The 22,931-nt window shown below is 37.7% G+C and overlaps 1 protein-coding gene and 1 long non-coding RNA gene across 2 annotated transcripts in view; one reads left to right on the forward strand and one right to left on the reverse strand.

Moving 5' to 3' along the window:
* Positions 1-18,911, forward strand: part of LOC148217117 (uncharacterized) — a 71,104-nt gene extending 52,193 nt beyond the window's left edge. The window contains exons 2-5 of the long non-coding RNA XR_015796580.1: positions 1,193-1,291; positions 2,863-2,984; positions 10,072-10,170; positions 17,853-18,911. This is a non-coding gene — a long non-coding RNA (uncharacterized LOC148217117). The remainder of the gene's footprint in view (positions 1-1,192; positions 1,292-2,862; positions 2,985-10,071; positions 10,171-17,852) is intronic.
* Positions 1-22,931, reverse strand: part of RPS6KA2 (ribosomal protein S6 kinase A2) — a 128,286-nt gene that overhangs the window by 44,898 nt on the left and 60,457 nt on the right. Inside the window, exons 4-8 of the mRNA XM_007420488.3 lie at positions 15,547-15,627; positions 13,131-13,210; positions 8,847-8,953; positions 7,811-7,848; positions 7,209-7,351 (exon numbers count right to left, since the gene is read on the reverse strand). Coding sequence (XP_007420550.1) covers positions 7,209-7,351; positions 7,811-7,848; positions 8,847-8,953; positions 13,131-13,210; positions 15,547-15,627 — 449 coding nt within the window. The remainder of the gene's footprint in view (positions 1-7,208; positions 7,352-7,810; positions 7,849-8,846; positions 8,954-13,130; positions 13,211-15,546; positions 15,628-22,931) is intronic.

A 22,931-nucleotide genomic window follows, 5' to 3' on the forward strand; every position in this document is an offset into this window, starting at 1 on the left:
TTCTCCTTACAAATTCATATATGTTCCACCCCATATGTGGAACATATATGAACATAAGGAAGAATCTCTTGACCTCCCAGTTGTGGGCCACTATTTAAAAGAGCATAATAGATTCACTGGACTTTTGGTGTGAATAGTAAGGCTTTTCTTATGATGATCTAAAAGCATTCAATGAACCCCCAGTCTTGTGCTGTGTCATACAGTAAAAATATCGTCTGCACTAGTCCCATGGAAGTGTACAGAAATGTACCTGAAAAGGCATTGTGCTAAAGTCCTGTGGATCTCATGACTGTCAGACAGCCAGCTACAAAAGATTTCCTCAGTAATGCACCAAGTAAAATTTAACACATCAAATGTAGAAAACAATAAAAAGTAAAGAACTTTTAAACCATCCACTTCATTAAATGTCTAAAAGAATGATGGAGAGGGAAAGAAATAAAGAAGCATTAAGTAAGCTATTTGGTTTCCATAAATTAAACATGATATGGAGAATTCTGCTGCTAGGAATAAGAATAGCCAAATGTTTTAACTGAATTTAAAGAATTCAGGAGGAAACATAAGAATATCAGCAGCTATTCAGCAGAATGCTGATGTCTGTCTTCCTGCTTAACTTCAGGATTCATACTGTAAATGAGGTTGGGCAACTTTTTGATGGCTAGGAGCAGAATTGGGGCAATATTGACACTATAGGGAGCACTTATGTAAGATGAATGAGAAATGCCACACAAATGGGCAGGACCAGAGTATTCTGTGGAGTTTCTTTTCTTTTTAGTGGATTTTGGATGGAATTAAAATGCTATGCCTGCTTTAGTATGCAATGGTTTCGGTTTGTTTCCTTCCTAACAATGGAATGAAAACTAGCATTGATTTTCAATAATTGCATGTGGTCCTGAAGCTTCAGACATCCATTCTTGCTATAATTTTTTGCACAAAAAGGGAGTGATAAAGTAGGATTCTATTCAAATAAGCATCCCAAGTGGAGCATTGTCTGCAACAGAATTTTGTGAGGAGGATGTTGCCTCTTTGACTCAGTACAGATTTTTTAATATCCATGTATTCGCCATTTTTTTTTCAAATACAGCCACCACTTTCTTTGCCCCATATTATTGCTCAGACTAATTTTAAAAATGATGTAAAAAAGCAAGACTGCCATTCCTACTATTGGTGACATGGAAATGTTTCTCTTTCACAGAAAATATATCTCCTTCAAAGCCATAAAGAACGTCATGTACCCCAAACAGTAAAAGTAATCAGAATCAGTAGAACAATGGTTCCCAGTTGGTGCCACCAGGTATGTTGAACTACAACTTCCATCAGCCCCAGTAGCACTGCGAACTGCCTGTTTGGAATGAAGGTACTTGTTCAGCAAACTAATGTACACCAGGTTGGGGAACACTGTTCCTGAAAAAGTCTGTTTGTCTTTTCTTTTTTGCCTTAAGACCACTCACCCATCTTTCAGTCATTTTGTTTTCCATATATCAGTTTAAGCATATCAATGGAGTGCTAACATCTGCTCTACTTTGATTAAAACAAATTATAATTAGATACTAAATCTAATTTAAATAGCTCAGAGTACATCTTTCAGTTCCATTTCGGTAAATGAAGGCAATAAAAGAGAAAGTACAATCCCCAAGGAACAGTAATTCTAGATTTGCATTGATCGATAATTAAAAAAAAAAAAGCAGAGCCAAACCCAAAATGATGGCAAGAAGAACCACATTAATTCTAAAAGCACTCTCATTTTTTCTGATTGAACTCAAAATGTCATTTACATGATACCGCAAGTGGCCTGAATCCACTGTTGCAGCTGGTTATGCTTCAAAGTAATGGGCCCATTCAGACATAGTGGGAAACCTTTATTTTCAATGAAATGAAGGAACTTCACAGGCTTAGCACTCATATCTCTTTTTTTCATAGCAGACATGAGGAGGATAAAAGCTTCTGCTTTCACTTAGTACTTAATTGCAGTACTCTGCCACATTCACACTAAAATGAGTGGAACTTGAATTCCTCTCCAGCCTTTCAAGAAAGGAGCCCTCACATTTTGAAGAAAAGAGCAACCAGAGGGGAAAATAAATTTTCCAGTGCTTGTTAATATTTTGAATGTATGAAAATCCTTACAAAGGGAGGGCAGAAAGATAACATGGAAAACCTCAAGATTATTTTGGGGAACCTTCTTCAAAGGATATGCAGTTCTACTACTTTCCACAAAATTGTAAGATTTGCCAACAAAATCACCTAATGACATAAGCCAATTGCTGGGAAATCTGGGGAGGAGAGGAGGGGGAGAAATAATCATTTCTGAAGCAGAATGGTGAAGATGTTATTTCTTTCAACATGCAAGATCTACTTCCCCATACATGGTAATAGCAATTACCTGAGGAACATTTGCTAAAATAGTTCTAGCTACTCTTGCATAATATTATGATGAATAGTTTTTAAAGTCCCTCTTACACTGTACATTGATTAAAGCCATATATGAAGAAAAACATCATGAAAGAGAATATGAAATCCAAATGTGGCCTAATTTTATGGTATAAAAACACAAGCCTATATATCAATAACAGATTTTCTAAATGCAACCCTTATGTAGACCAAATAGCATCTACACATGAAAAATAAATATTATCAGCAGGATTCCCAAAGTTTGCTGAAGTATGAAATATGGAAGGGGGAGATGATAAAGGGGAGGGGGGGAGCCCCTTAAACAACTCAACAAAATCTAACCATGCTCACTAGCTATAAAAATCTGAATGTCATTGGCAGAATAATGTGAAACACACATGTACAACCAAATACCGTACACTATAATATTCTATTGCAAGTCTATTGGAAATCATTGCAAATAATCTCCCTTTTCAGAGGAACAGGATGGAGAAGGGAAGACAAAAGTGTGAAGAGAAAAGGGAAAGGGGGTTTCTTTGTCAAGGAAAAGTTGGAGAGAAACATTTCCCTCACTTTTATATGCGGGAGAAAACAAGAAGGTAAGTAGTCTACAATCTAAGGTGAGGAATACAAAGTACACTATTAGTGGGAAAAAGCTTCAATGGGAGTCTAAGCCAAGCCCAGGCCTTGAAATAGTACAGGTGGAAACAATGCCAACGTCTGATAAGAAAGCTTGGCCAGTTTCTGGGCATGCTAGTAGAAGTTCCCTTCTACTAGCATGCCCAGAAACTGGTGGAGGTGATGTTTCCTTTAGCACTTAACTACCTTTTGCTCAAGGCTTTTACGCAGACCCAGCTGTCTAGCCCCACATAGCTGGCAAGACCAAAGAAGCAAGAGCAATGTAGATTTCAGGAAGCTATGTTTTATGCTTGTCCACGTTAAAAATAAAGTCCCAGCCTGAGTTATATTGAGTTAATTAACGCAAAGTTTCTTTGAAGTACCTTTTCCCTATGTTTCTCACATCTGGACTCAGATGTTTCTTCTGAGATAAATCTTTGAATGCCTCATTCCCTGCCTTCCCATAATTTCTTACAGCAGGAAAAGATTCTACCCAAATTTGGCTTTAGAAAGAGAACAGTGTAGTAGGGAGAAGTTCTGTGGATGCCTTTATGCTCAAGTAGCATGGCCTCAAAGCCTTGCACCTCTGTATTACTCTTGTCATTAGTGCACTACTTGGTACCAGATGTGGGGGATCCCAAGAGACAGAAGGAGTTGGCTCTTCCTTGCTGGTTCTGAGAATAGTCCTCTCCAATCTCCATGGGATTCTTCTGTTCCTGTGACACATATTCATGAGGAGATCATGACACTTCTCATTAGAAGCTGCAAGCCATACCACTAAATATTATATATCAGTCCTTTCACTATTGTACCTTGTGATTATGGGAGGTGAATTCTAACATTTCTGAAAGGCAACAGCTTACGGCAGGAAGGGGGAGGAGGTTAAAAAAAAAACAACAACCGAAGATGGCAGCCCTGACTGTGTGATCAAGGCACATGAAATAGGGCCAGGCTTCAATTGCATGGCTGCAGTCATTATCTTGACTTTTTTTCACCAGCACCACTCCCATTAGCTCTTCGAGGTAGGCCTGGTTAAGAAGAAGACACTGCAGAATTCCAGGAATGCTTTTTTATTGGGATAGGATTTATGAACAGAATCCTGAAAGCCAGCATAAGTTTCTTTCGGTCCCCTCTTATACTAAACACAATCAAGGTGAATTTCTTTCTCATGCTTCCTTCTATCTCTTGATTGTGTACTCTCTTGTCCAAGTCTCTTCTGAATGGCTTGCACATATCTTCTGCAAGGTCAGCTCTAAATTCCTTTACAGCTTCTACTTGGAGATACTCCTGGCTGTAGCTAAAGTCTTCTTCATGTGAGGGTAGGAAAAAGATTCCACTTAAGAATGAATGTGTCTGTCTGTCTGACGATCTGTCTCTCTCACATTTCTGTCCAAGATTTTGGCATTTCCTCCAGTTCCCAAATAATATAGAAGTGATGGTTGCAGTTTCTGTAATCTGGTGCCAGATGCTGTGTGACACTGTCTAAGGTCACTTCCGTAAAAAGAAACCAACTATTGTTTGAGGCTGTGGATGTTGCTATGAATAAAGGCTCCATCAGGATTCACAGAGGATGAAACAGAGTGAATGAAGTTTTTACCGGGGAGGGAGGGGGGATTGAAATACAGTAAGAAGACTTGTCTGCATAAATTATACAGCACCCAGCAGAGTCCTGAAAGGCATTTCAGGATGTGCACAATAGAGAGGTATGAAGAAAAAGAAGCTTCCAGGCATTATATTTTAGCCAAATGATCATTAAAACTTCATGAAGATGCTTTATTATGACTCCTCCACCTTAAAAAAATGGGGGAAGGGAATAAAATGTTGCATCAATTGGCTCCTATAACTGATGGGTACTTGTGAATGCTGAGAAGTAGGCTATTGCTTTTCTGGGTTAAACACATCTGAACGAATGAGTTCTACTGAATATATATTCTAAAATAGTCTTTTAGTCAGACCATGGGTTTATATAGCCCATTACTGCTAACTGGCAGTGATGCTTCAGCATTTCAGGCAGTAGTTTTTTCAGTCTTATAGTGGTACTAGGAGAAAGACCACATTACATTCTGCACAAAAATCCATGTAATCTAATACTGAGCCAAACCCCTGTCCATTCACACATCCTCCTTTGGCTGGCTTCAGCCTTAGAAACAAAGGACATATCTTGCAATGGACTAGAAATCAGAAATAAAAAAATATGGTCAACTTATGAAGATGTAGACCACTTTCAGCTGCACCAGGCTGAAAGTGGTCCAGGCTATACCAGGCTTCTCCCTAACATCTCTGCCTTTTAACTGGTCTCCTTTGTCCCTCTTATGGTAAGTCTCCAATGCCTTCTTTTCTTCCCCATATATTTGTATTTTCAGTTCCTCTGTCAGGAACTTCCAATTTCTGAATGACTGGTTAGCCGCTTCATAATCCTTAAAAGACCAGTCTCAGGCAATTTAATTTCCCTGTCTTTTGACCACTCTTTTTACATTAATTCAACTGTCTATAAAATAAACCTCTCTTGTTTCCTAGCAACGGCATGTTATGGATGGTGATGCAGTGCTTCCGTAATGAGCCATAGCTGCGGCAGAAGCAGACACGCTTTTGCTCTCCTATTCCAAATTGGATTAGATGTAAAAAGAGAGAGAGAGAGGCTGTACAGGTTTGCAAGTATGGACAGCCTCTACAGAAGAGGGCACAGTGGGAAAACTGCAAGGACAAGTCAATCCCAATAAAAAAGGTTGAGAGCTGGGGAAAAGTGATCTGATAAGAAGATGGAAAGTTCTATAGCCAATTCCTTGGCAAAAGAATTAGTATCAAGATGGACAGGGGAAGGAGTACCAGGGTGCAAAGATCTGTAAGTACAGATTAGGAACAATCCTCATCTCTAAGACTAAGGCACATCACACTAAACCATAATGCTCTTTATTTGATTTGGTTTTAGTGTATTATTTAAAACCAGCCATTATTATTTATGTACAGATTTTTTCCTAGATATTTCTTATACAAGCCAGGGCTAGTACAATGTGCAAAGATTAAGGTTCACTCTATTGGAAGGCCATATGGAAGAAGAAAACAACAGAGCATTCAGCCTTGTGTGACATACCAAGTGGCTCGATGAAAACCTGGCCATGGCAAAGAAAATAAGTAACTGGAATTAAAAGGGAAGTAAGTTCATAAGAGCCTGAAAAAACTCCTATTTAGTATATTATCTAAATTAATGAATAAACATTCTGTTTTGGCAACAGCTAGTTGCCAAGATGTTCAGATGAAGGGAATGAAAACCATAGCAGTCTGGATGGTACGACCTCCTACATACTACTTTTACCATCAATGAATTACTGTGCTGCTGATTTCACAGATGAGAATGCTTCAGTCGACACATGCTGATAATACACTGACTACTCTTACCTAAGGATATAGCCTTCCTCCATGCAAAATTAAATACTTGGAGCAACAAGATTCAGTAAGATTCTAGTATCATTTTCATCCAGGATAAAGAATGGCCATCATACCCTTGGAGATGCCAGTGTCTGGTACCTCCCAAACTACCCACACAACTGTGAAAAACTATGCAAATTACATGCAGTATGCTAGTTAAATTATTTCAATTGTATAATTGTGGATGAAAAGTCATGAATACCTGGACTACAGGAGCTACAACGGCTGAAATCACATTTTAAGACAAAAGAGGACTGATGTTAATACAACACAGGAAATGGCTCTAAATATCTGCAGTCAATTTTTACTCTACATTTATATACAGATATCCCAGTTTAATGGTAGTAAGTTTTGCATGAATTGGAGCCTGGATTTAATCCTGAGCACCTCCACTTGAAAGAGTTCCTGCTTAAGACTTTGCCTCTACAGTAAGCCATACTGGGCTAGAAGAACTGCCCTGATCAGCCTAAAGGAATTTAATAGGGCTGGGCCCAGATTTAGTCATACTTAAATGTACAGTCATTGAATCTAAACAAAGCCTAGATCTGATCCACAGGGGTGGTAAATATTATTTATTTATTTTATTTTATTTATTTGACTTGTCCCCGCTCATCTCCCCACAACGGGGGACTCTGGGCGGCTAGAGAGAAGTCACATAAATGCAAAACAAAAACAAAAAAACCCCTCTCAAGCTCATAAATATGCTCTTCACAATGAGTTTATATTCTCTTATTGATAAGTCAATCAATCAGTGAATTGCAGTAGAGTTTTCCCCTTACCATTAGGACACCAAAGGACCACCAATCTGCACTCTGTGTGTGCCCTCGCCGGTTGACCACCTCTGGAGCCATGTATTCTATTGTCCCACAGAATGAATAAGCTCTCTTGTCATGGTCAATGGCTTCCTTGCTCAGGCCAAAATCTAAAAAAATTGAATATATTATATAATTTTAGTCACTTTGAATATTCCAAATAAAGTATATATCAGGGCACCAAAAGTACATCCATCCATATTTATCTATCTCTTGCTCAGTTTTGGACTTCAGCTCACATCAGCCCCATATATTCCCAGGACTAAAGAGTGACCATGTCTTCCTAAGTAAACAGCTCTTCTGAACCCGTGAACTTATCTGGCTGCAGAGGCAATGTTCCAAGTTGCTTAGATGAGTACATTCTATGCACCATTTCAGAATATTGTTGGGAGCACTAATATCATGGCTGCTTCACACTGCTTGGAGTGCTAAAATTAAAGCAGCAATGAGGTAAACGTTGTAATGAGCCTGGGGTTCTGATGGCAACCCAAATGTGCTAGGTGCTCGGTCACCAAGTGGATATATAATAGATAACATAGATACAGCTGCAGTAGAAAGGTGCTCCTTACCTGTAATTTTAATGTGTCCTTCTTCATCTAGAAGAATGCTAGAAGACAATGCAATGAAAAGTTATTATATTAAATCAAAGCAGACTGTCATTGATGTCTAGAACTTTAAGTAAATTGCCTATAATGAAAAACAGCATTCTTGATTTTCCTCTCCATTCCTCCTTCCCTTATGTGTAGTTCTTCAGATTTGTTTATATTCATCCATTAGGAATGAGGTTAAGAAGAGATACATAATTCCCCCATCCCAAGGTGTGTTGTTTGAAAAAGATTGCCTAAAAAAGAAAACTGCACTGTCTCCTTTTCAGATGTAATTATCTTTTGTCATGAAAAGTAACTTGAAAAGAAATGATCTTCCATAAAACTTTGGTAGGCTAAGAACAGACTGTCATAGAACGCAAATGAATAATCAACACTAACAGACTAACAGTTGTCACTACTATTATTTAATAAATACTATTTTCTCCTCTCTGTGTTGCCTTTGACAAAGCTTGCTTCCATGAATAATGGTTGTACCCTACTGCCTGTACTGTATTCAGTCCTTGCTTCTCAATAGCACTATATTTAAGAAAACAATCCAGTTCTGCAGTCCCCTGATCTATAGGTAATTCAGAGTACACCAGCAGCACTTTATCCTTCTATAAGAAAGAGAAAGTGAATCTATATTGTTCTTTCTAATAACTATCAACTGTTCTAATTTTTTTCTTAAAAGAACAGTGATGTTGTCATTAGATGATGCTCAGCAAATGGAAAAGCAGCATATTCTGAACAAATTAAAGGTATTTACTGGAAATTACATGGACCAGAAAATGGAGGCAAAAGTATGGGCAATGCCAAATATGGGAAGAATTCAATTCAGGCTTCAATAATTTCTCTTCCATCATCTATCTTATTCTTCACCAGATGATGCGGCCTGTTCTTTTGGGGTTAGGCAATTTAGGAGATAAAATGGTGAGGAAATCCTACATAATTTCATGTACATTTTGTGATTAAAACAAAGTAACATCATTTAAAATAACATGTTTCTGCATTAACTTACTTTTCTGGTTTCAAATCTCTGTAAATAATACCCAGACCATGAAGATGATCTAAAGCCAAGGCCAGCTCAGCTAAGTAGAACTTAACATCTTCTTCTGTAAACATAACCTGGAAAAAGAAAAATAGAAAAGAGTGTATAATATACAGGAACAAGTTTATTTATATGGAGCTAGATTCAGTCATATTTAGAGGGAATCTATTAAAATCAGTGGAATTTAGAATGGTCATGACTTGCTAACTTTAGATTAACCCCATGGATTTTTTAAAAGAAACAATGACAAAACATTAGTTTAGCAAATAGAAGAGAAGCAATTTAGAATTAGAAGGAATTAAATTAGGCGAAGGGACCATAGCAAAGTAATAAGCAATGCAATAGATTTGACATCTACAGATAAAGCTGGACAAATTTCTGCCTGAAACTGTGGACAGCTACTACCAGTCATTGTTGACAATATCAGGCTAAGTGGAATAGTCTTAAAACCATTTAGAGAGGAATTTATCCTATGTAGCACAATTGGGCAATGCATCCTGTTTCATACAAAAAACTAAAAATGCCAATTCTCTTTAATATCCCTTTTTAAATCTTACCCAGTAAGTTTATTGTTAACATATAATAGCTCTAAAGATTTAGAAAACAAAAGCCAAATAGGTTTGATGCTGTTTTCTCCAAGCCAGCATAAATCAGTTTTTCAGAACATGTTCTGAAAAATGCCCCATAGAATGAACTCATCTGCTTAACCATTCATAAGATTGTATTTGCTATGACTCCCATTTTTAAAAAGTTACAGAGGAAATCCTCTAATATAGATAAAAGGCAAAAGAAATTTCAAGTCACCCTGTTGAAGTATGCATACTTCCTTTTCAAAATAAACTTGTAATTTGCCCTCCCCAATCCTGTGTTCTTTATACAACCATTATTTTTGAGCTTAAAACTTACATAGTGGTTTATTTTCCAATATTACAATTATTGTGATTAATCCTCATGCTAAAACAGAAAAGATTTCTGTTGGTTTTCTCCTCCCTCAAACAACAATTTCTAGATATATGTAGGAAGCAGCCAGCAAAGATCAATTGAAAATAATATTCTGGAGATCTGTTTGGGTTTCACCATGCATTTTCTGAAGTTGGTACCCTTTGCTTTCTTATGGAAAAATGAAATGGATAGGGTGCATTTAAGGGATAGCTACAGTATATGATGACTGTGTCTTATTCTTTGATGATCTCAGTTGCCGAGGAGATTGAAAGCCACAGGAAGAAACCAGCAGGTAGTTCCACTGCGGTCAAAGGCACCCGGGAAGAGACTTTTAAAGTCCATCTGCTCTAAGGTAATGACAACATCCACTTGGTATTGGCACAGCTGCTTAGAAAGAAATAAGAGCTGAGTAATCACTGTGATTTACCCAGACTGAAAACTCTGAAAAGCCACATAGACAGGTGAGAAAAAGGTGACTGTATTATTATTATTAGCAGTAATAGTAGCTGTGGTAGTCCTAGTGAATAGTGACAGCCTTGATATATTTAACCCAACGTAGGCTGGTCGATTTAGATCTTTTTTCTTTCCCACCAAAGGATAATGAAACAGTCACTAGAGGCAGATTGACTGGCTACTAACCACCTGTGGCTGAAAACTCAAGTGGACAACTACTTCATTGAGAGTAGTAACCTAGCATATGGTATACAGCCACTGAAACATCATTTCCCACTGCATGGGAAAGCTGGAACTCTTTCCCATGAAACACCCTCACAGGTCAGCATTTAGAAGGCATAGGAAGGATGCCATGAAATCAGTAGGAAAGGGAGAGTTGGACAGGAAGAAAGGTCAGATCTGACTTATCTGTGAATAAAGATACTAAAATAGAAATTAAGATAGAAAAATAGCCACCTAACAACTAAAACATAGTGGGCAGACAGAGAAGGAGCAGGCAGGGAGGTAGAATTAGTACCAAGTCTAAAATGCAAATGAACTTATACTATTCCTGGGAATTAAGCCCAACTGAATTCTATGGGACTTATTTTTGAGTAGAGATATACAGAATTGCACTGTGAACATTATGTTTCAAAAAGAATAATAAATACCCTATTTTGCCCAGTTGAACAAATAATGTTTTTCTAACAAAAGCCAGTGTTAAATTAAAATATTAGATTGGTATCATCATCTGTAAACTGTGGAGTTCAATTATTTATATTCCTTTGTACATTGCATTCAAAAGGTGCTTTGCAATGTGGGAATGTGTAAAGCACCACTTCCTGAACTGTTAAAAAACATGCATCGTTTGCAAGGCTCACCCAGCTGTCCAGAAGCTACTCTAGTCTGTCTCTCCATGCATGTGCATGCACAAATACTTTGCATACACATCGGGAGAGAGTTGGGAGCAGCTTCCACAACAGCTCTGTCAGCTTTGCAAATGATGGGGATGCTTGAGCAATGCAAGAAGAGGTCCTCCTGCAAGTTGCAAGATACCTCTTTTGAATACTTTGCACAGCCCTACAGATTATAGCATAAAAAGGAGCGGGGGGGGGGGCGGGAGAAGAGAAGCACGGTTTCTCTTCTGTGGCACATAGCAAGGTATATTTCAAGAGAGAATGTGTTTGGATGCTAGAACAAATACATGGTTATGATTGATGGCTGGCCAGTTCCAAGAAATCAACTGAATGCCATCTCTGCTGCCAGCAAATGGTTAGCAGAAGGCCTTCCTCCTCCTCTTCCCAGCTGTTCTATTATTCTTCAGATGGTGCTTTAATCACCATTCACAATCTGGGATGGCTGGCCAAGTTTTTCCAAGTCTTTATGGTGCTTTGCCCCCAGGGCTGACAGAAATGAGAAGAGCAGGGAATGTATTCTGGATGTTATAAGCAAAATTTGACACAGCAGTCATTTCCTTATTATCTTAGCCTGCTGTTTACTAGCTACTTTTAGAACTTTTGGGTCATGCTCATCCCTTGCGAACTTCTGTTTTTAGGATGGGCAAGAAGATGACTTCTTGCCTATCATTCAAAGCACTGGGCAGGAAGGAAGGAAATTAGGATTCAGGGAGTCCAGCTTCATTATCATTCCATCTTGCATAGATTATTCCAAAATCCATAACTGGATAAAAGGTTTACAGCCGTGACTTTTAAACCCAGTCTCAAAATACAGACCGCAGACAAATTAGTTTCTGCAAGTGGTTGCTGGTAATATCAGATGACAGCTAGGTCAAAGAACAATGGTCCTATTTCTGAAAGATAAAATTTGAGTGCAACCCAGATTGTAAAACACAATTGGCAGATAAATACACTTTAAAGATTTGATTAAACTATTTGATTTAATAGTGCTGATCAAAATGCCAGAAAGTCCTGCAATTTTTTATTGCTTTAGACTACAATAAAAGTTGCCAAATTTTGGTTGTGGCAGGATGTGCTTAACATATTTGTGTGGGGGAAGGTATGGATTCAGTGGATGGGACCAGCGATGCAAAATGGGAACGTGTGTGTAGGGTTGGGATCTTCCAGGATTTTTCCTGATTCTGAGGAGTGGGTGGGCTTTTGCTTTGTTTTTATAATTATGTTAAATCAATTTCAAAGCTTCCATTTGAGTCTTTTTGTTTCCTGCCTCAAAATGCTAGAAACAATTTTCAGCAGTATTGCTGCTAAAATTTGGCAATGGAATCAAAGGGAGTTCTGGCAACCACAAAAAAGGAGTTCAGGGGATACATGCAGCTGTCAGGCTGCAGGTTGCTGAGCCCTGGATTAGGTGATACTGAAAACAGGAGATGGGATAGAAAAAAGTCCCAAATTAGACCAGGTTTACAGCCGTGACTTTTAAACCCAGTCTCAAAATACAGACCGCAGACAAATTAGTTTCTGCAAGTGGTTGCTGGTAATATCAGATGACAGCTAGGTCAAAGAACAATGGTCCTATTTCTGAAAGATAAAATTTGAGTGCAACCCAGATTGTAAAACACAACTGGCAGATAAATACACTTTAAAGATTTGATTAAACCAGCCTTCCCTATCTTGGTACTTTCCAGATGTGTTGCACTCCACTACCAAACCTATATTGGCTGAGGGATGAGAAGAGGTGGTCCAAAGGGTTTAGAAAATCTCAGATTGAGACAGGCTGGGTGAAACACACCACTATATAAAATATAATGAATTGTGCTCAAAATGGCTTACATAAAAATGTAGTGCCAAATGTGCACACCATAAACAAAGAAGAAATCTTAAAGATGGATTCTGCTATGAAGAGACACAAAGGCAGCAATTTATTATTTTGGTTAATCACCAACATTTAGTCTATTGGTCTTACCTCTTTAGAAAGTCTGGTAAAAAGGTCCCCTCCTCGTAGGAAATCTAGTATGAGATACAGTTTTCCTTCTGTTTGAAATGCTACAGTGAAGAAAATGGTAATGCTGAATTTTTAGTAATAATAATACTCTACACGGATTATAACTGTGCTTAGATGTGGCTAACAATTTAATCATTATTATGCATAATTCTAATAAGATGGGTTCACACATTACACTAAACCATAGTTTATTTTAACGATGGATTTTTGAACAAATCATAATAGGCTGGTTCACTCATAAAATTAAGCTATTCATCATGGATGACAAAGCATAATGCCTGGTTTAGCACATTATGATATGTCAAAAATATATTATGAGTCAGTGGGATGGGTAGACCCCTGTCAGAAAAAGAAAGAAATGGAAGAGGCAAATCACAAACCAAAACTGGAAAAATAAATGATTGGTTCAGAAATGTAGCCCAACATCTCCCAATAATTTTTTTTCAGATGTGACAGAATACTAGAACTGTTTCAAAAGATGCCTTCTTTGAGTTTCTTGATGAATATGCCAAATGAATTAACTCTATGAAAGTACCTTTTGAAATAGGGAGAGGTGATTATCACCTGTCACAGATGTTTGTGGAGTCATGGGATCTGATCCAACATACAGACTCAAAATGCTTCTTGTGCTTTTTTTTTTCTGTTTTATTAACACAAGCAAGGCAAGTGAAGCAAGTTTCTACTCTTGGCTTTGCAAGAGTTATTTACAACTAGTTAGCCATATTTCATTCTCCATTCTCTTATGACTGATACAACTGCAGGGGGAAAGATAGGACTGATAAATCAGAGTCTTGAGATGAAAGTCTCTAGAAGCATTCTGAAATAAGGCATTATTTACTAGACATGTAGAGCTTCCTGCTTCTAGAAGACTCTGCCTTGTGTGAGTAGATTAACATGCCAACTAAATGTAAATTCTTGTCTCACAGAGTGTAGTCTCTGAAGGGAAGAAAAGGTCCCAATGTGTTTCTTCCTCCTTGTGGCCTTTGGGCCATGCTTTGAACTTACTTCTGTGATTTTCTTCAGATCATGCCCTGGAACAGTTAAAGATCCCTTAGAAGTAATACTCCTTCAGCAGATCAAAACTATCTAGGCCTTCTTAGGATCAGTAGCCATTCTTTTTTAAAATCAAAAAGCTTCAACAGCCAAAACCGTCTAGATCCATCTTGGGTTGTCAGCCATGACACTTCTATCTATTTCTCCTAAAAGTTCCTTCCTCTTCCCACAAACCCTTTTTCAAGACTCCATCTCCTTCCCACCTTCCATCTCCCATGGGAAAATACTACCAACGAGAATATTATGAAAAAGTACTCTCTCGCCCCTGTGCTCAGGTGCTTCTTATCAGCAAGCAAAAAGAGTTTCTCTTTGGATGGCCTATTGCCTTTGGGAGAGACCTTGCAAAGACCCAGATTTCTGCAGGCTGTCCTATTGCCTCACTAAGCAAACCACTTTGCTTGGTAGAATATTTGAAGGAATATATAATCTTCTTCAGGGTCTAGTTCTGAATTTTCCTCTTCCCTGACATTTCTGCAAGTTTTGCTTTTGCTCCTGTGAGTTTTGCTTTTGCTCCTGCAAGTTTTGCTTTTGCTCCTGTGAGAAATCCAGAGTGAAAAAAACAGCATATCTTTAGAATTATATGTTTTATATTTTATCTGTTTTAACAAGTTTCTGGTTTTGTATGCTGCCCAGAGTCCATTGGAGTTTGGCGACTATAACAAAGATTGAATGAATGAATGAATGAATGAATGAATGAATGAATGAATGAATGAATGCTCTCAAATAAATTAATGGGTTAAAATGGATTTATTGGTGTGATTGTGAAATGACACTGCTAGTTTATATGCTAATACATCAATAATATGGTTTGAATTTCCTTGTCAATTTGGTGTTTTTCTTTTTCTTAGCTATCACTTATAAATGGCTCCCTGGCACATATTCCTTTGTTAGCCTAGTGCAGCCCTTTTCCAGTGCTAAAAAATTGCTTTGAAAGGGACTTTCTGACAAAAATGACCTGACCAGGATCATGGTCAAACATCGTCACTTTTCACAGAATGCGAATGAGAAAATAACTCTGATTATGAGATATGGTGACAGTTTAAGTGTAGCTTATAGTTCTTTGGATGGCCATAAGCAGTGGTTTAGTCATATTTTCCTCCCAAATACTACTATTCCATGTTCTGAAAATGCTTCTGTATTCTTGATATCTTACAGCAGGAGTAGGCAAACCACGGCTTATGGCTGCATATGTTCTCCACCACTACCATCATTCAACAGGCAGCTAAAAAAGAATATAGGATAATGATTTTGAATAGTACAGTATGATATATCCAGTTGAAAATGTCCATAGAGGCATGTGAATTCTCTGTTAGAGAAATCTTACCATAATGAAGTTTTACAATGAAAGGATGATTCACTTCGGCCAAAATGTCTCTTTCCATTTTTGATCGTACACGATCTCGGACTAGACAAAAAGAATAATAAAACATCAGAAAAGCTATCCTAAGATTTAAGAGACGTGTATTGTGGTTTTTGTATGCTGTGTTGCTAGCCACTTAAGGGAATATCACAATGAAAAGGCAAAAGAAGATATGTGTTTTGCATACAGCCAGAACCTTGGTGGATTAATGGTAGCTCCTATTGCTGGACAGACTGGAGATAAACCACTTGACACTCTAGTCAGAACAAAGTTGTTCCTACTTGAACAGTTTTCTCCTAAAAATGCACAACCATTTGTTCTTGCCTTTTTGTAAATATGTGTAATACATACATATAGGACATTATTTCTTGCTAGACATACCCATTACATCAACAATACTATTAGAACAGTAATCTTTCCCATCCCTTGTTAGGCTGATAGGTTGTTAATTGTCTAAAATGAGCTGAGAACAGCTTTTGAAATGAGATACCTTATCAACTAAAAAGAAGTGGCAATGAAATACTAAAATATCACTTTGTATTTTGAGAGAGAGAGAGAGAGAGAGAGAACTTTTGATCTAATAATTCTCTAGAGATCTATGGGCTTTCAGCATGATCCTGTGAATGTCTACTCAGGAGTAAGCCTTACAGAGTCCAAGATTTTATGGGCTGCAATTTAATTGGAGTAATCCACTTGCTTCAGTTATGTCTTTCTTTTATAATGATAAATAAAATAAGTATTAACTCTCCCATATTCCTTCATTTGAAAGAAACAAACAGTTAACACATGGTCTCTGGAATTCTCATTGCCTGGGGAAACAGGAATACATAACAATGTTAAATCATATCAAAAGGTACCAGCTGGAGGTCACTTCTAAATGCATTTGAATATGCTTTCTGATCTAATGTTACTGGACAGGATGACTCATGGAACATCATTTCCTGGATACAGTTTTGATAAAAACATTGCACTTTCCACACAATCAGTAAAAACAAACAGTCAAAAACTCAAGCAGAGGAGATGAATTTTATTTTCTTGCAGAGGGGGACAGTAATAACTGGCATGGATCAAGCAAGCAGAGAGAAATATAATTAGGGAGCATCTTCTGGGTTCAAACTAATTTTACAAAATGACACAGATGATGCATCACAGCAGTGACTAACTGTATTTCAGAATAATTGGCCATGCTGTAGCTATTAGATTATCTCACATGATCCCAGTTAACGTATTAGTCTCTTGATCCGAATTTGGATGGAGTTGCATATTTACTGTATTAAATACCCTTCATTAACTATTTCCTAAACATACTATGTAAGAACAATATTTAACTCAGCACACAGTGATAAATGTGTGTATGGATTTGAATATGGGTTTGGGAGAGCAGATTCCTCAGGCTGGAGTCTCTTCATGGATTGCTATAGTCACAACCATAAGGGAACCTCTTGAGAAGCTGCCAGGGCCTGAAGCATGTTGGTTGAAGACCTGAAAGCAGAGCACATAAACTTATCCCTACATTTGCCACACTAAAGAGCTATCATAAGCACTTTTTCAAATCTGTCCTTTCTTAAAAGACATAAGAAACTATTGAAAAGCTTTTTGCTGCTTGTTATTACAAAGGAAATTATAAATGATTGCAAGGAAGTTGTCAATTCCTTTTTGAGAAAGTGCTATCCACCTTGAAAGAAACTGTGTAGACTGCTAGAAATACAATCAGAAGCTAGATTATATAGACAACTATGGAACAATTCATGTTCTGGTTATTGTGTTAAACAATTCCAGACACTCTTGGATTAAAGTCTGATTTTTAAAGATCCTTTTCCATCAGACTTCAGGGCTAGTTTTGCCTTTTCGGAGAGAAGGGCAGGATGAATGTGACTATGTTAATTCTCCTTTACCTCTGAGCCCTATCAATACCATCAACCAGAATTAGAGGCATCATGGAGGTGGGGGTGGGGAGTGACAAAAACAGTGTTGTTTTGTCACCTCCAACCCTTTTGTAGCGTTTTGTGACATCTCACACAAGTACGAAAGGGTAGAACTTGCAGTGAGATATTGCTTTCATCATTTTGATGAAATCCTGCAGATGTTTCTGGCCACAATATCCTCCTGGATTGGCTGTCTCAATCAGGTATTAAATATACTGTATATATTCATATTACATACTTATAATAGTCTCATTCTTACATGGTAAGCTGAAATCAAAAGGTAGTGCTGGAGGATTGTTGCTCTATGCCTTGGGAGTGAAATTTATCTCTCTTGCTCCAATTTAGAAACAATGCTTGACATACGGCTCTATAGGGCATCTTGCAAGATGAGCTCACCCCTCACCTTTTCCACCAGGAGATGACTTCTAAAGTTGCTGTACCAGGGAAAAGGGGAAACCACTTCATTTTGCAGGGGAGGAAAACAAGTGTCCAGGCAAGCACTGATCAGCTGGAGAAAGCCCTAACTGGCTCATAGCTTTCAGCTTGTTGAAGATAGCTGAATTGAAGATGATCGCAAGTTGGTTAAATCGTCAATTGCAATCTCCTCTATCCACAGCCAGTAGGACCAATGATCATGAATGGTGAGAAATATAGCCTTGCCATCTCTGTGTATCCAAACTTAGGAGAAGACACGTCCATGAAAATCTATGAATGCAGTAGGGTGATCGCACCATAAAAAGACCACTGCTCTGACTCTTCTGGTAACCTACTGCCCTTTAAAATGGGTTGATCCCTTTTTTGTTCTTTACACCCAAGCAAATAGTGGAAATAAATTAAATCAAGGGGCTTGGGATTGTTTGTCAGCACAAAAACTCTCTGAAGACTGAACAGAAGACGACCAAATAAAGTGTAGGGGAGACACCATCAAAATAAATATGGAGTTTGAAAATGGGCTGGATCCAACCAGAAGGCTACATCGCAGACAGCTGCCCCTCCCAGTGCCTCCCTATGGAGGGTCAGCTGGTCAGCGGCTTGGAATGCTACCAACTGCTCCATTCTTAAGCCCCCCCTCCATGTGACTGAAAGTTGAGCACAAGCAGCCAGCCCTGGGCTTCCCATTCTATTAGTTTCTCTCTCTCCCTCTCTCTCTTGCACACACACACGCAAACACACACACCCAAGCACAGAGAAGCAACAACCCTGATTAGGTGCACACATTCTTCCTCTCATATATGCAGACACAACAATATGCATTTGCCTGGATCAGATCCTCATGCACACAGGTAACACATATGCTTTGAACTGTTTTGTAAACTGCCCAGAGTCGTTCAACGAGATGGGTGGTGACAAATTTGATATATAAATAAATAAAAAATATAAATATGCACCTACCCTGATTCAACTCTGCAAGACAGACACACACGTGCGCGCACACACACACACAGGCATATATCCTGATTAGTCCCTGTGGAGAAATACACAGACATATATACACACATGCACAGACAGAACATGTTACTTTGTTACACATAAGAAAGTATAAACACTTCCTACAGTTACTTCTGGTAAGGAGTTGGAAAGAATGCTAGAAGCCGTGTTCAGCGTGTTTTCCCTAATTTGCTTATTATTTGGGCCAGAATGAAGTAGGTGATATTTGCCATGATAATCCTTACTAGATTGTTTCTGTATTTTTTTTTTAATAAGCAAACCTTAATATTATTTGCTTAGAATAACAATACCAGCAACAATAATAATAGCATCAGTTGTAATGTATGATAAGCATTATTTGGTAGCCTTGCCATGTAAAGTGATCAGCCAAATCTGAGCCAGCTAAGGAAGGCAATACATAGGTGGCATTAAGTTATAGTGGAAATTGTTATGAATTTCTCACTGCCATAAGCACTTTAGACCAAGTTGTATAATTGTTCACTGAAAGTGCCAATGTTAGTAATGTACTGAAGAGCCTGTTTAGAAGCAGGAATGAGTTGGTTTTCATTCAGCTACTTCACAGAATGCAAAATATTCAGCAGGCTTGACTTTCTAGCCCATGGTTTATTTCCTACGGGTAAGGATATTAATCCTAAAAATCAAGCCATAGTTGCTTCTACATTATAAGGGTTTAATTTATTGTGTGATGTGGTTCTGGGCGAGGAACTGTATCTACCTATCTAAAAAATACTCAGTTATAGCAGGACAAGTCATTTATGTTCAAACGAAGACTGGCACATTTTCTCCTGAAAGAGATTCTATAGCTTTAATAGCTGTATGATGTGCTTTAGTTAAACAGGTATGATTTGTCTCAGCGGGAGGATAAGGTATTAAATCTGTAGACTTAAATATACCTGCTGAGTAACTGTCAGGTGGTGGTGGGGGTGGACATTTAGACCGAAGCCTTTTTCAAAGCAAAATCAATTTTGGCATGCTTTAAAGAGACAATAATTCTGGACTCCAGAGACTTCATTTTCCTCTGGGAGAGCCACCGAAGAAACTAAGGTCTAGTCCTATAAAAATTCTCATAGTAAGGGTGCTAAAACAGAATATGTTTGAGAGCAGAAGGTTTGTAATTGCCTAGTTCAAACCCCTCCCTATTACCTGGACTCAGTCTTGAAACAAGAGAAACATAATTATTTTCATAGAGCTAGCATGATTTTCTTCTGATGAAACTAATGAGAAGGGGGAAAAAATCAGTGCAGAGGAAGAACAGCAGGGGTGATGGTAAATGGAAAGAGAGACAAATCTATCTGGGCTTACAAAATGTCATTGTGTCCATCATGGTTTCTTCCTCCCTGCTCCAGCTCACCAATAAAAATTTTTCCATCTTGTTTATTAAAGGTAAAGACTTCCTCAAGTCATAATCAGATCCCGTCTGGTAATTCCATGGATACATCCATGCAGTTTTCTTAAAACAGTACAGAAATGTTTTGTCACTGCATTCTTCTGGGATGTTCTGTCATTTCCCAGCTCTGGAATTTCCTGCTGATCTAAGTAATAATCAGGGCCAACCCTATTCAGCTTTTGAGCCCAGATATAGTTGGCCAGATGCTGCCTCTTGCTAAGATTTTTTCCATCGTATTACGTAGTTAATATTTCTCCAAATTAACAATGTTGCTGTTGATTATATCTGACTTATTGTGAAATGATTTATTAAACATTGTTTATAGGACTGGAGTCATGACTATTTTGAAGTCCTACTTGATATAGTAATTAATGTTCTTAAAGCTGCCTGATATTCTCATAATGTTATCAGTTTTAAGATCTTACAATTTTCATAGTTGATTTTAGGCAATCATTTTATTGTATCACATGCAATTTTAAAAAGAACAAAAAATAAAAGTCTGCTTTATTTGTTTATTCAGCAACTTTACTAAAATCAGATTTATTGTGAACCCAGCAAGAGCAAAGTTACTCCTTTTGGAACTGGTGGACCCACTGGAAAAAAGTCATGGAACTTTGTTTTTGTACATGATAACTGCAAAGAGATTGTTGTATGCAGAAAGATGGAAAGATTCAGCATTACCCACAATGGAGCAATGGTTGGTGAAAATGATGGAACTTGCTGAGATGGCTGAACTGACTTCTTTGATCAGAGAAAGACAATATTTATTGCTGACTAGAACCCCCTTATAGACTTTTTGCATGAAACAGAAAAAATGAACTTATGATTTATGGTTTTGAAGGTTAAACAGAATAGATTATAGAAAGAAGAGAGGTATGTGGTAACCATAGAGTAAGATGTAAACTTATAATTGTACTTATAACTGCTGTAAAGAAAATTGGAAGCAACTTCTTTATATCTTTTTTCTTTCTTTTCTATTTTTTCTTTACTTTTTTCCTTTCTTGCACTTCTCTTTGATCTCTCTTTCTTTCTTTTCTTTTCTTTACTTTATATTAGTTTGTGTTACTTTTTATATTCTTTTAAAAAGTCAATTCAGCCATCTCAGCAAGTTCCATCATTTTCACCAACCATTGCTCCATTGTGGGTAATGCTGAATCTTTCCATCTTTCTGCATACAACAAATATAAAACTATTTATAAAAAAAGACCAAAATCACTCTACATCCTAAGAATATAGACCATGCTGATCTAGACCTACCAAATTGTATGCTACCAACCATACAACTAAAGCAGCTGTTGACTTCGGTTGATCTTGAAAAAGCTAAGTGAGATAAGACATTAGGACTCCCAAGACGATAGGCAAAACTGGGAAGTCAAAAAAAGAAAAGAAAATGGTAGTTCCTTATTGCTGCCAATAAATCTATGTGGACATGTTCATGAAGTCACCAGGACTCAAGTTCAACTCAAATGAGGATTTACCTTTAGTGCAATAAGAGCCACACAGGGGCAGCTGCAAAAGAATGCTGCTTCAAATTATTAAAATTGTTAAAGTATTACTGAAGTCTAAAAGTTGTATGGTTTTGTTTTGTTTTGTTTTGTTTTGTTTTGTTTTGTTTTGAGGATGGGTTTATAATTTTTATCACATCAGGTGACAGTGCATAGCCCAACTCGAATGTTGTTGAAAAAGAAAAGTAGAACCTGGTTAGTACTTGATGAGAGATCAATAGGAAATTCTAGGATTGGTGGTGAAGAGATGAAGTTAACAGCAGAGATACAGGATACTTGCCCCTCTGAGAGCCTGGCAGTAAAGATAAGTCTAAAAAGGTGGCAGAAGCGCAGCTCAAGATGGAGTAAGTGAGTCGTGTGGAAGAAAATAATAATGAACATGAAGGTTGGGAACTTGGTAGAGGAAGGAAAAAACACTACAGGGCACATCATGTTCTAACTGTAAGAAGAGGAGGAGGAGGTTAACACAATAAATGGCAAGTTGATTACCACTGGTAATCAAGGATGCAAAAATTCTTGAAACTTGACATTGTCTCCCAATCCAATATTTAGCAATCCATTCTGGTGGCATAGTTTTCAAAGATAGTTTTGACTGCAAAACATTTCTACTATTTTATTTATGCAATTTATCTACCACCTCAATTCTGACAAACTCTAGGCAATATACAGTATAATCATAATCATTATCATCATCATCACAAAAGAAAAGATCTTGAGGGATCTTTTCTAGTATGAATTGTTTTACAGTAGGAATTCTTTCTGGCTTTCATCAATAATAGGCTCTCTTCACAATGGTTTACATTATTAGGTGATTTTGTTGTCTTATGAATATCAAGAATCAGAACTTTTCACTGGCATGGAAGGAAACAGATGATAGCACTACCAGTCATCTGGTCAACTCATGCTGGTCAGGTCAAGTCTGGAAATACAGATAAATCCATTCAAGCATAAGCAATGTAAAAGACAACCACTGTGGATTTCTGTGGCAGTGAAATGGTGCAATATGTGAAAATGGTCTCTGGCATGGCTTGGATCAGCAACTCTGAACAGAATCAATTTTCTGCATATGTACAGTCGGGGGGG

The sequence above is a fragment of the Python bivittatus genome, unplaced genomic scaffold (genome assembly GCF_059951505.1).
Source record: "Python bivittatus isolate LINGU-HERP-01145 unplaced genomic scaffold, Pbiv_v1 ctg000020_np1212, whole genome shotgun sequence".
NCBI classification, from domain to species: Eukaryota; Metazoa; Chordata; class Lepidosauria; order Squamata; family Pythonidae; genus Python; species Python bivittatus.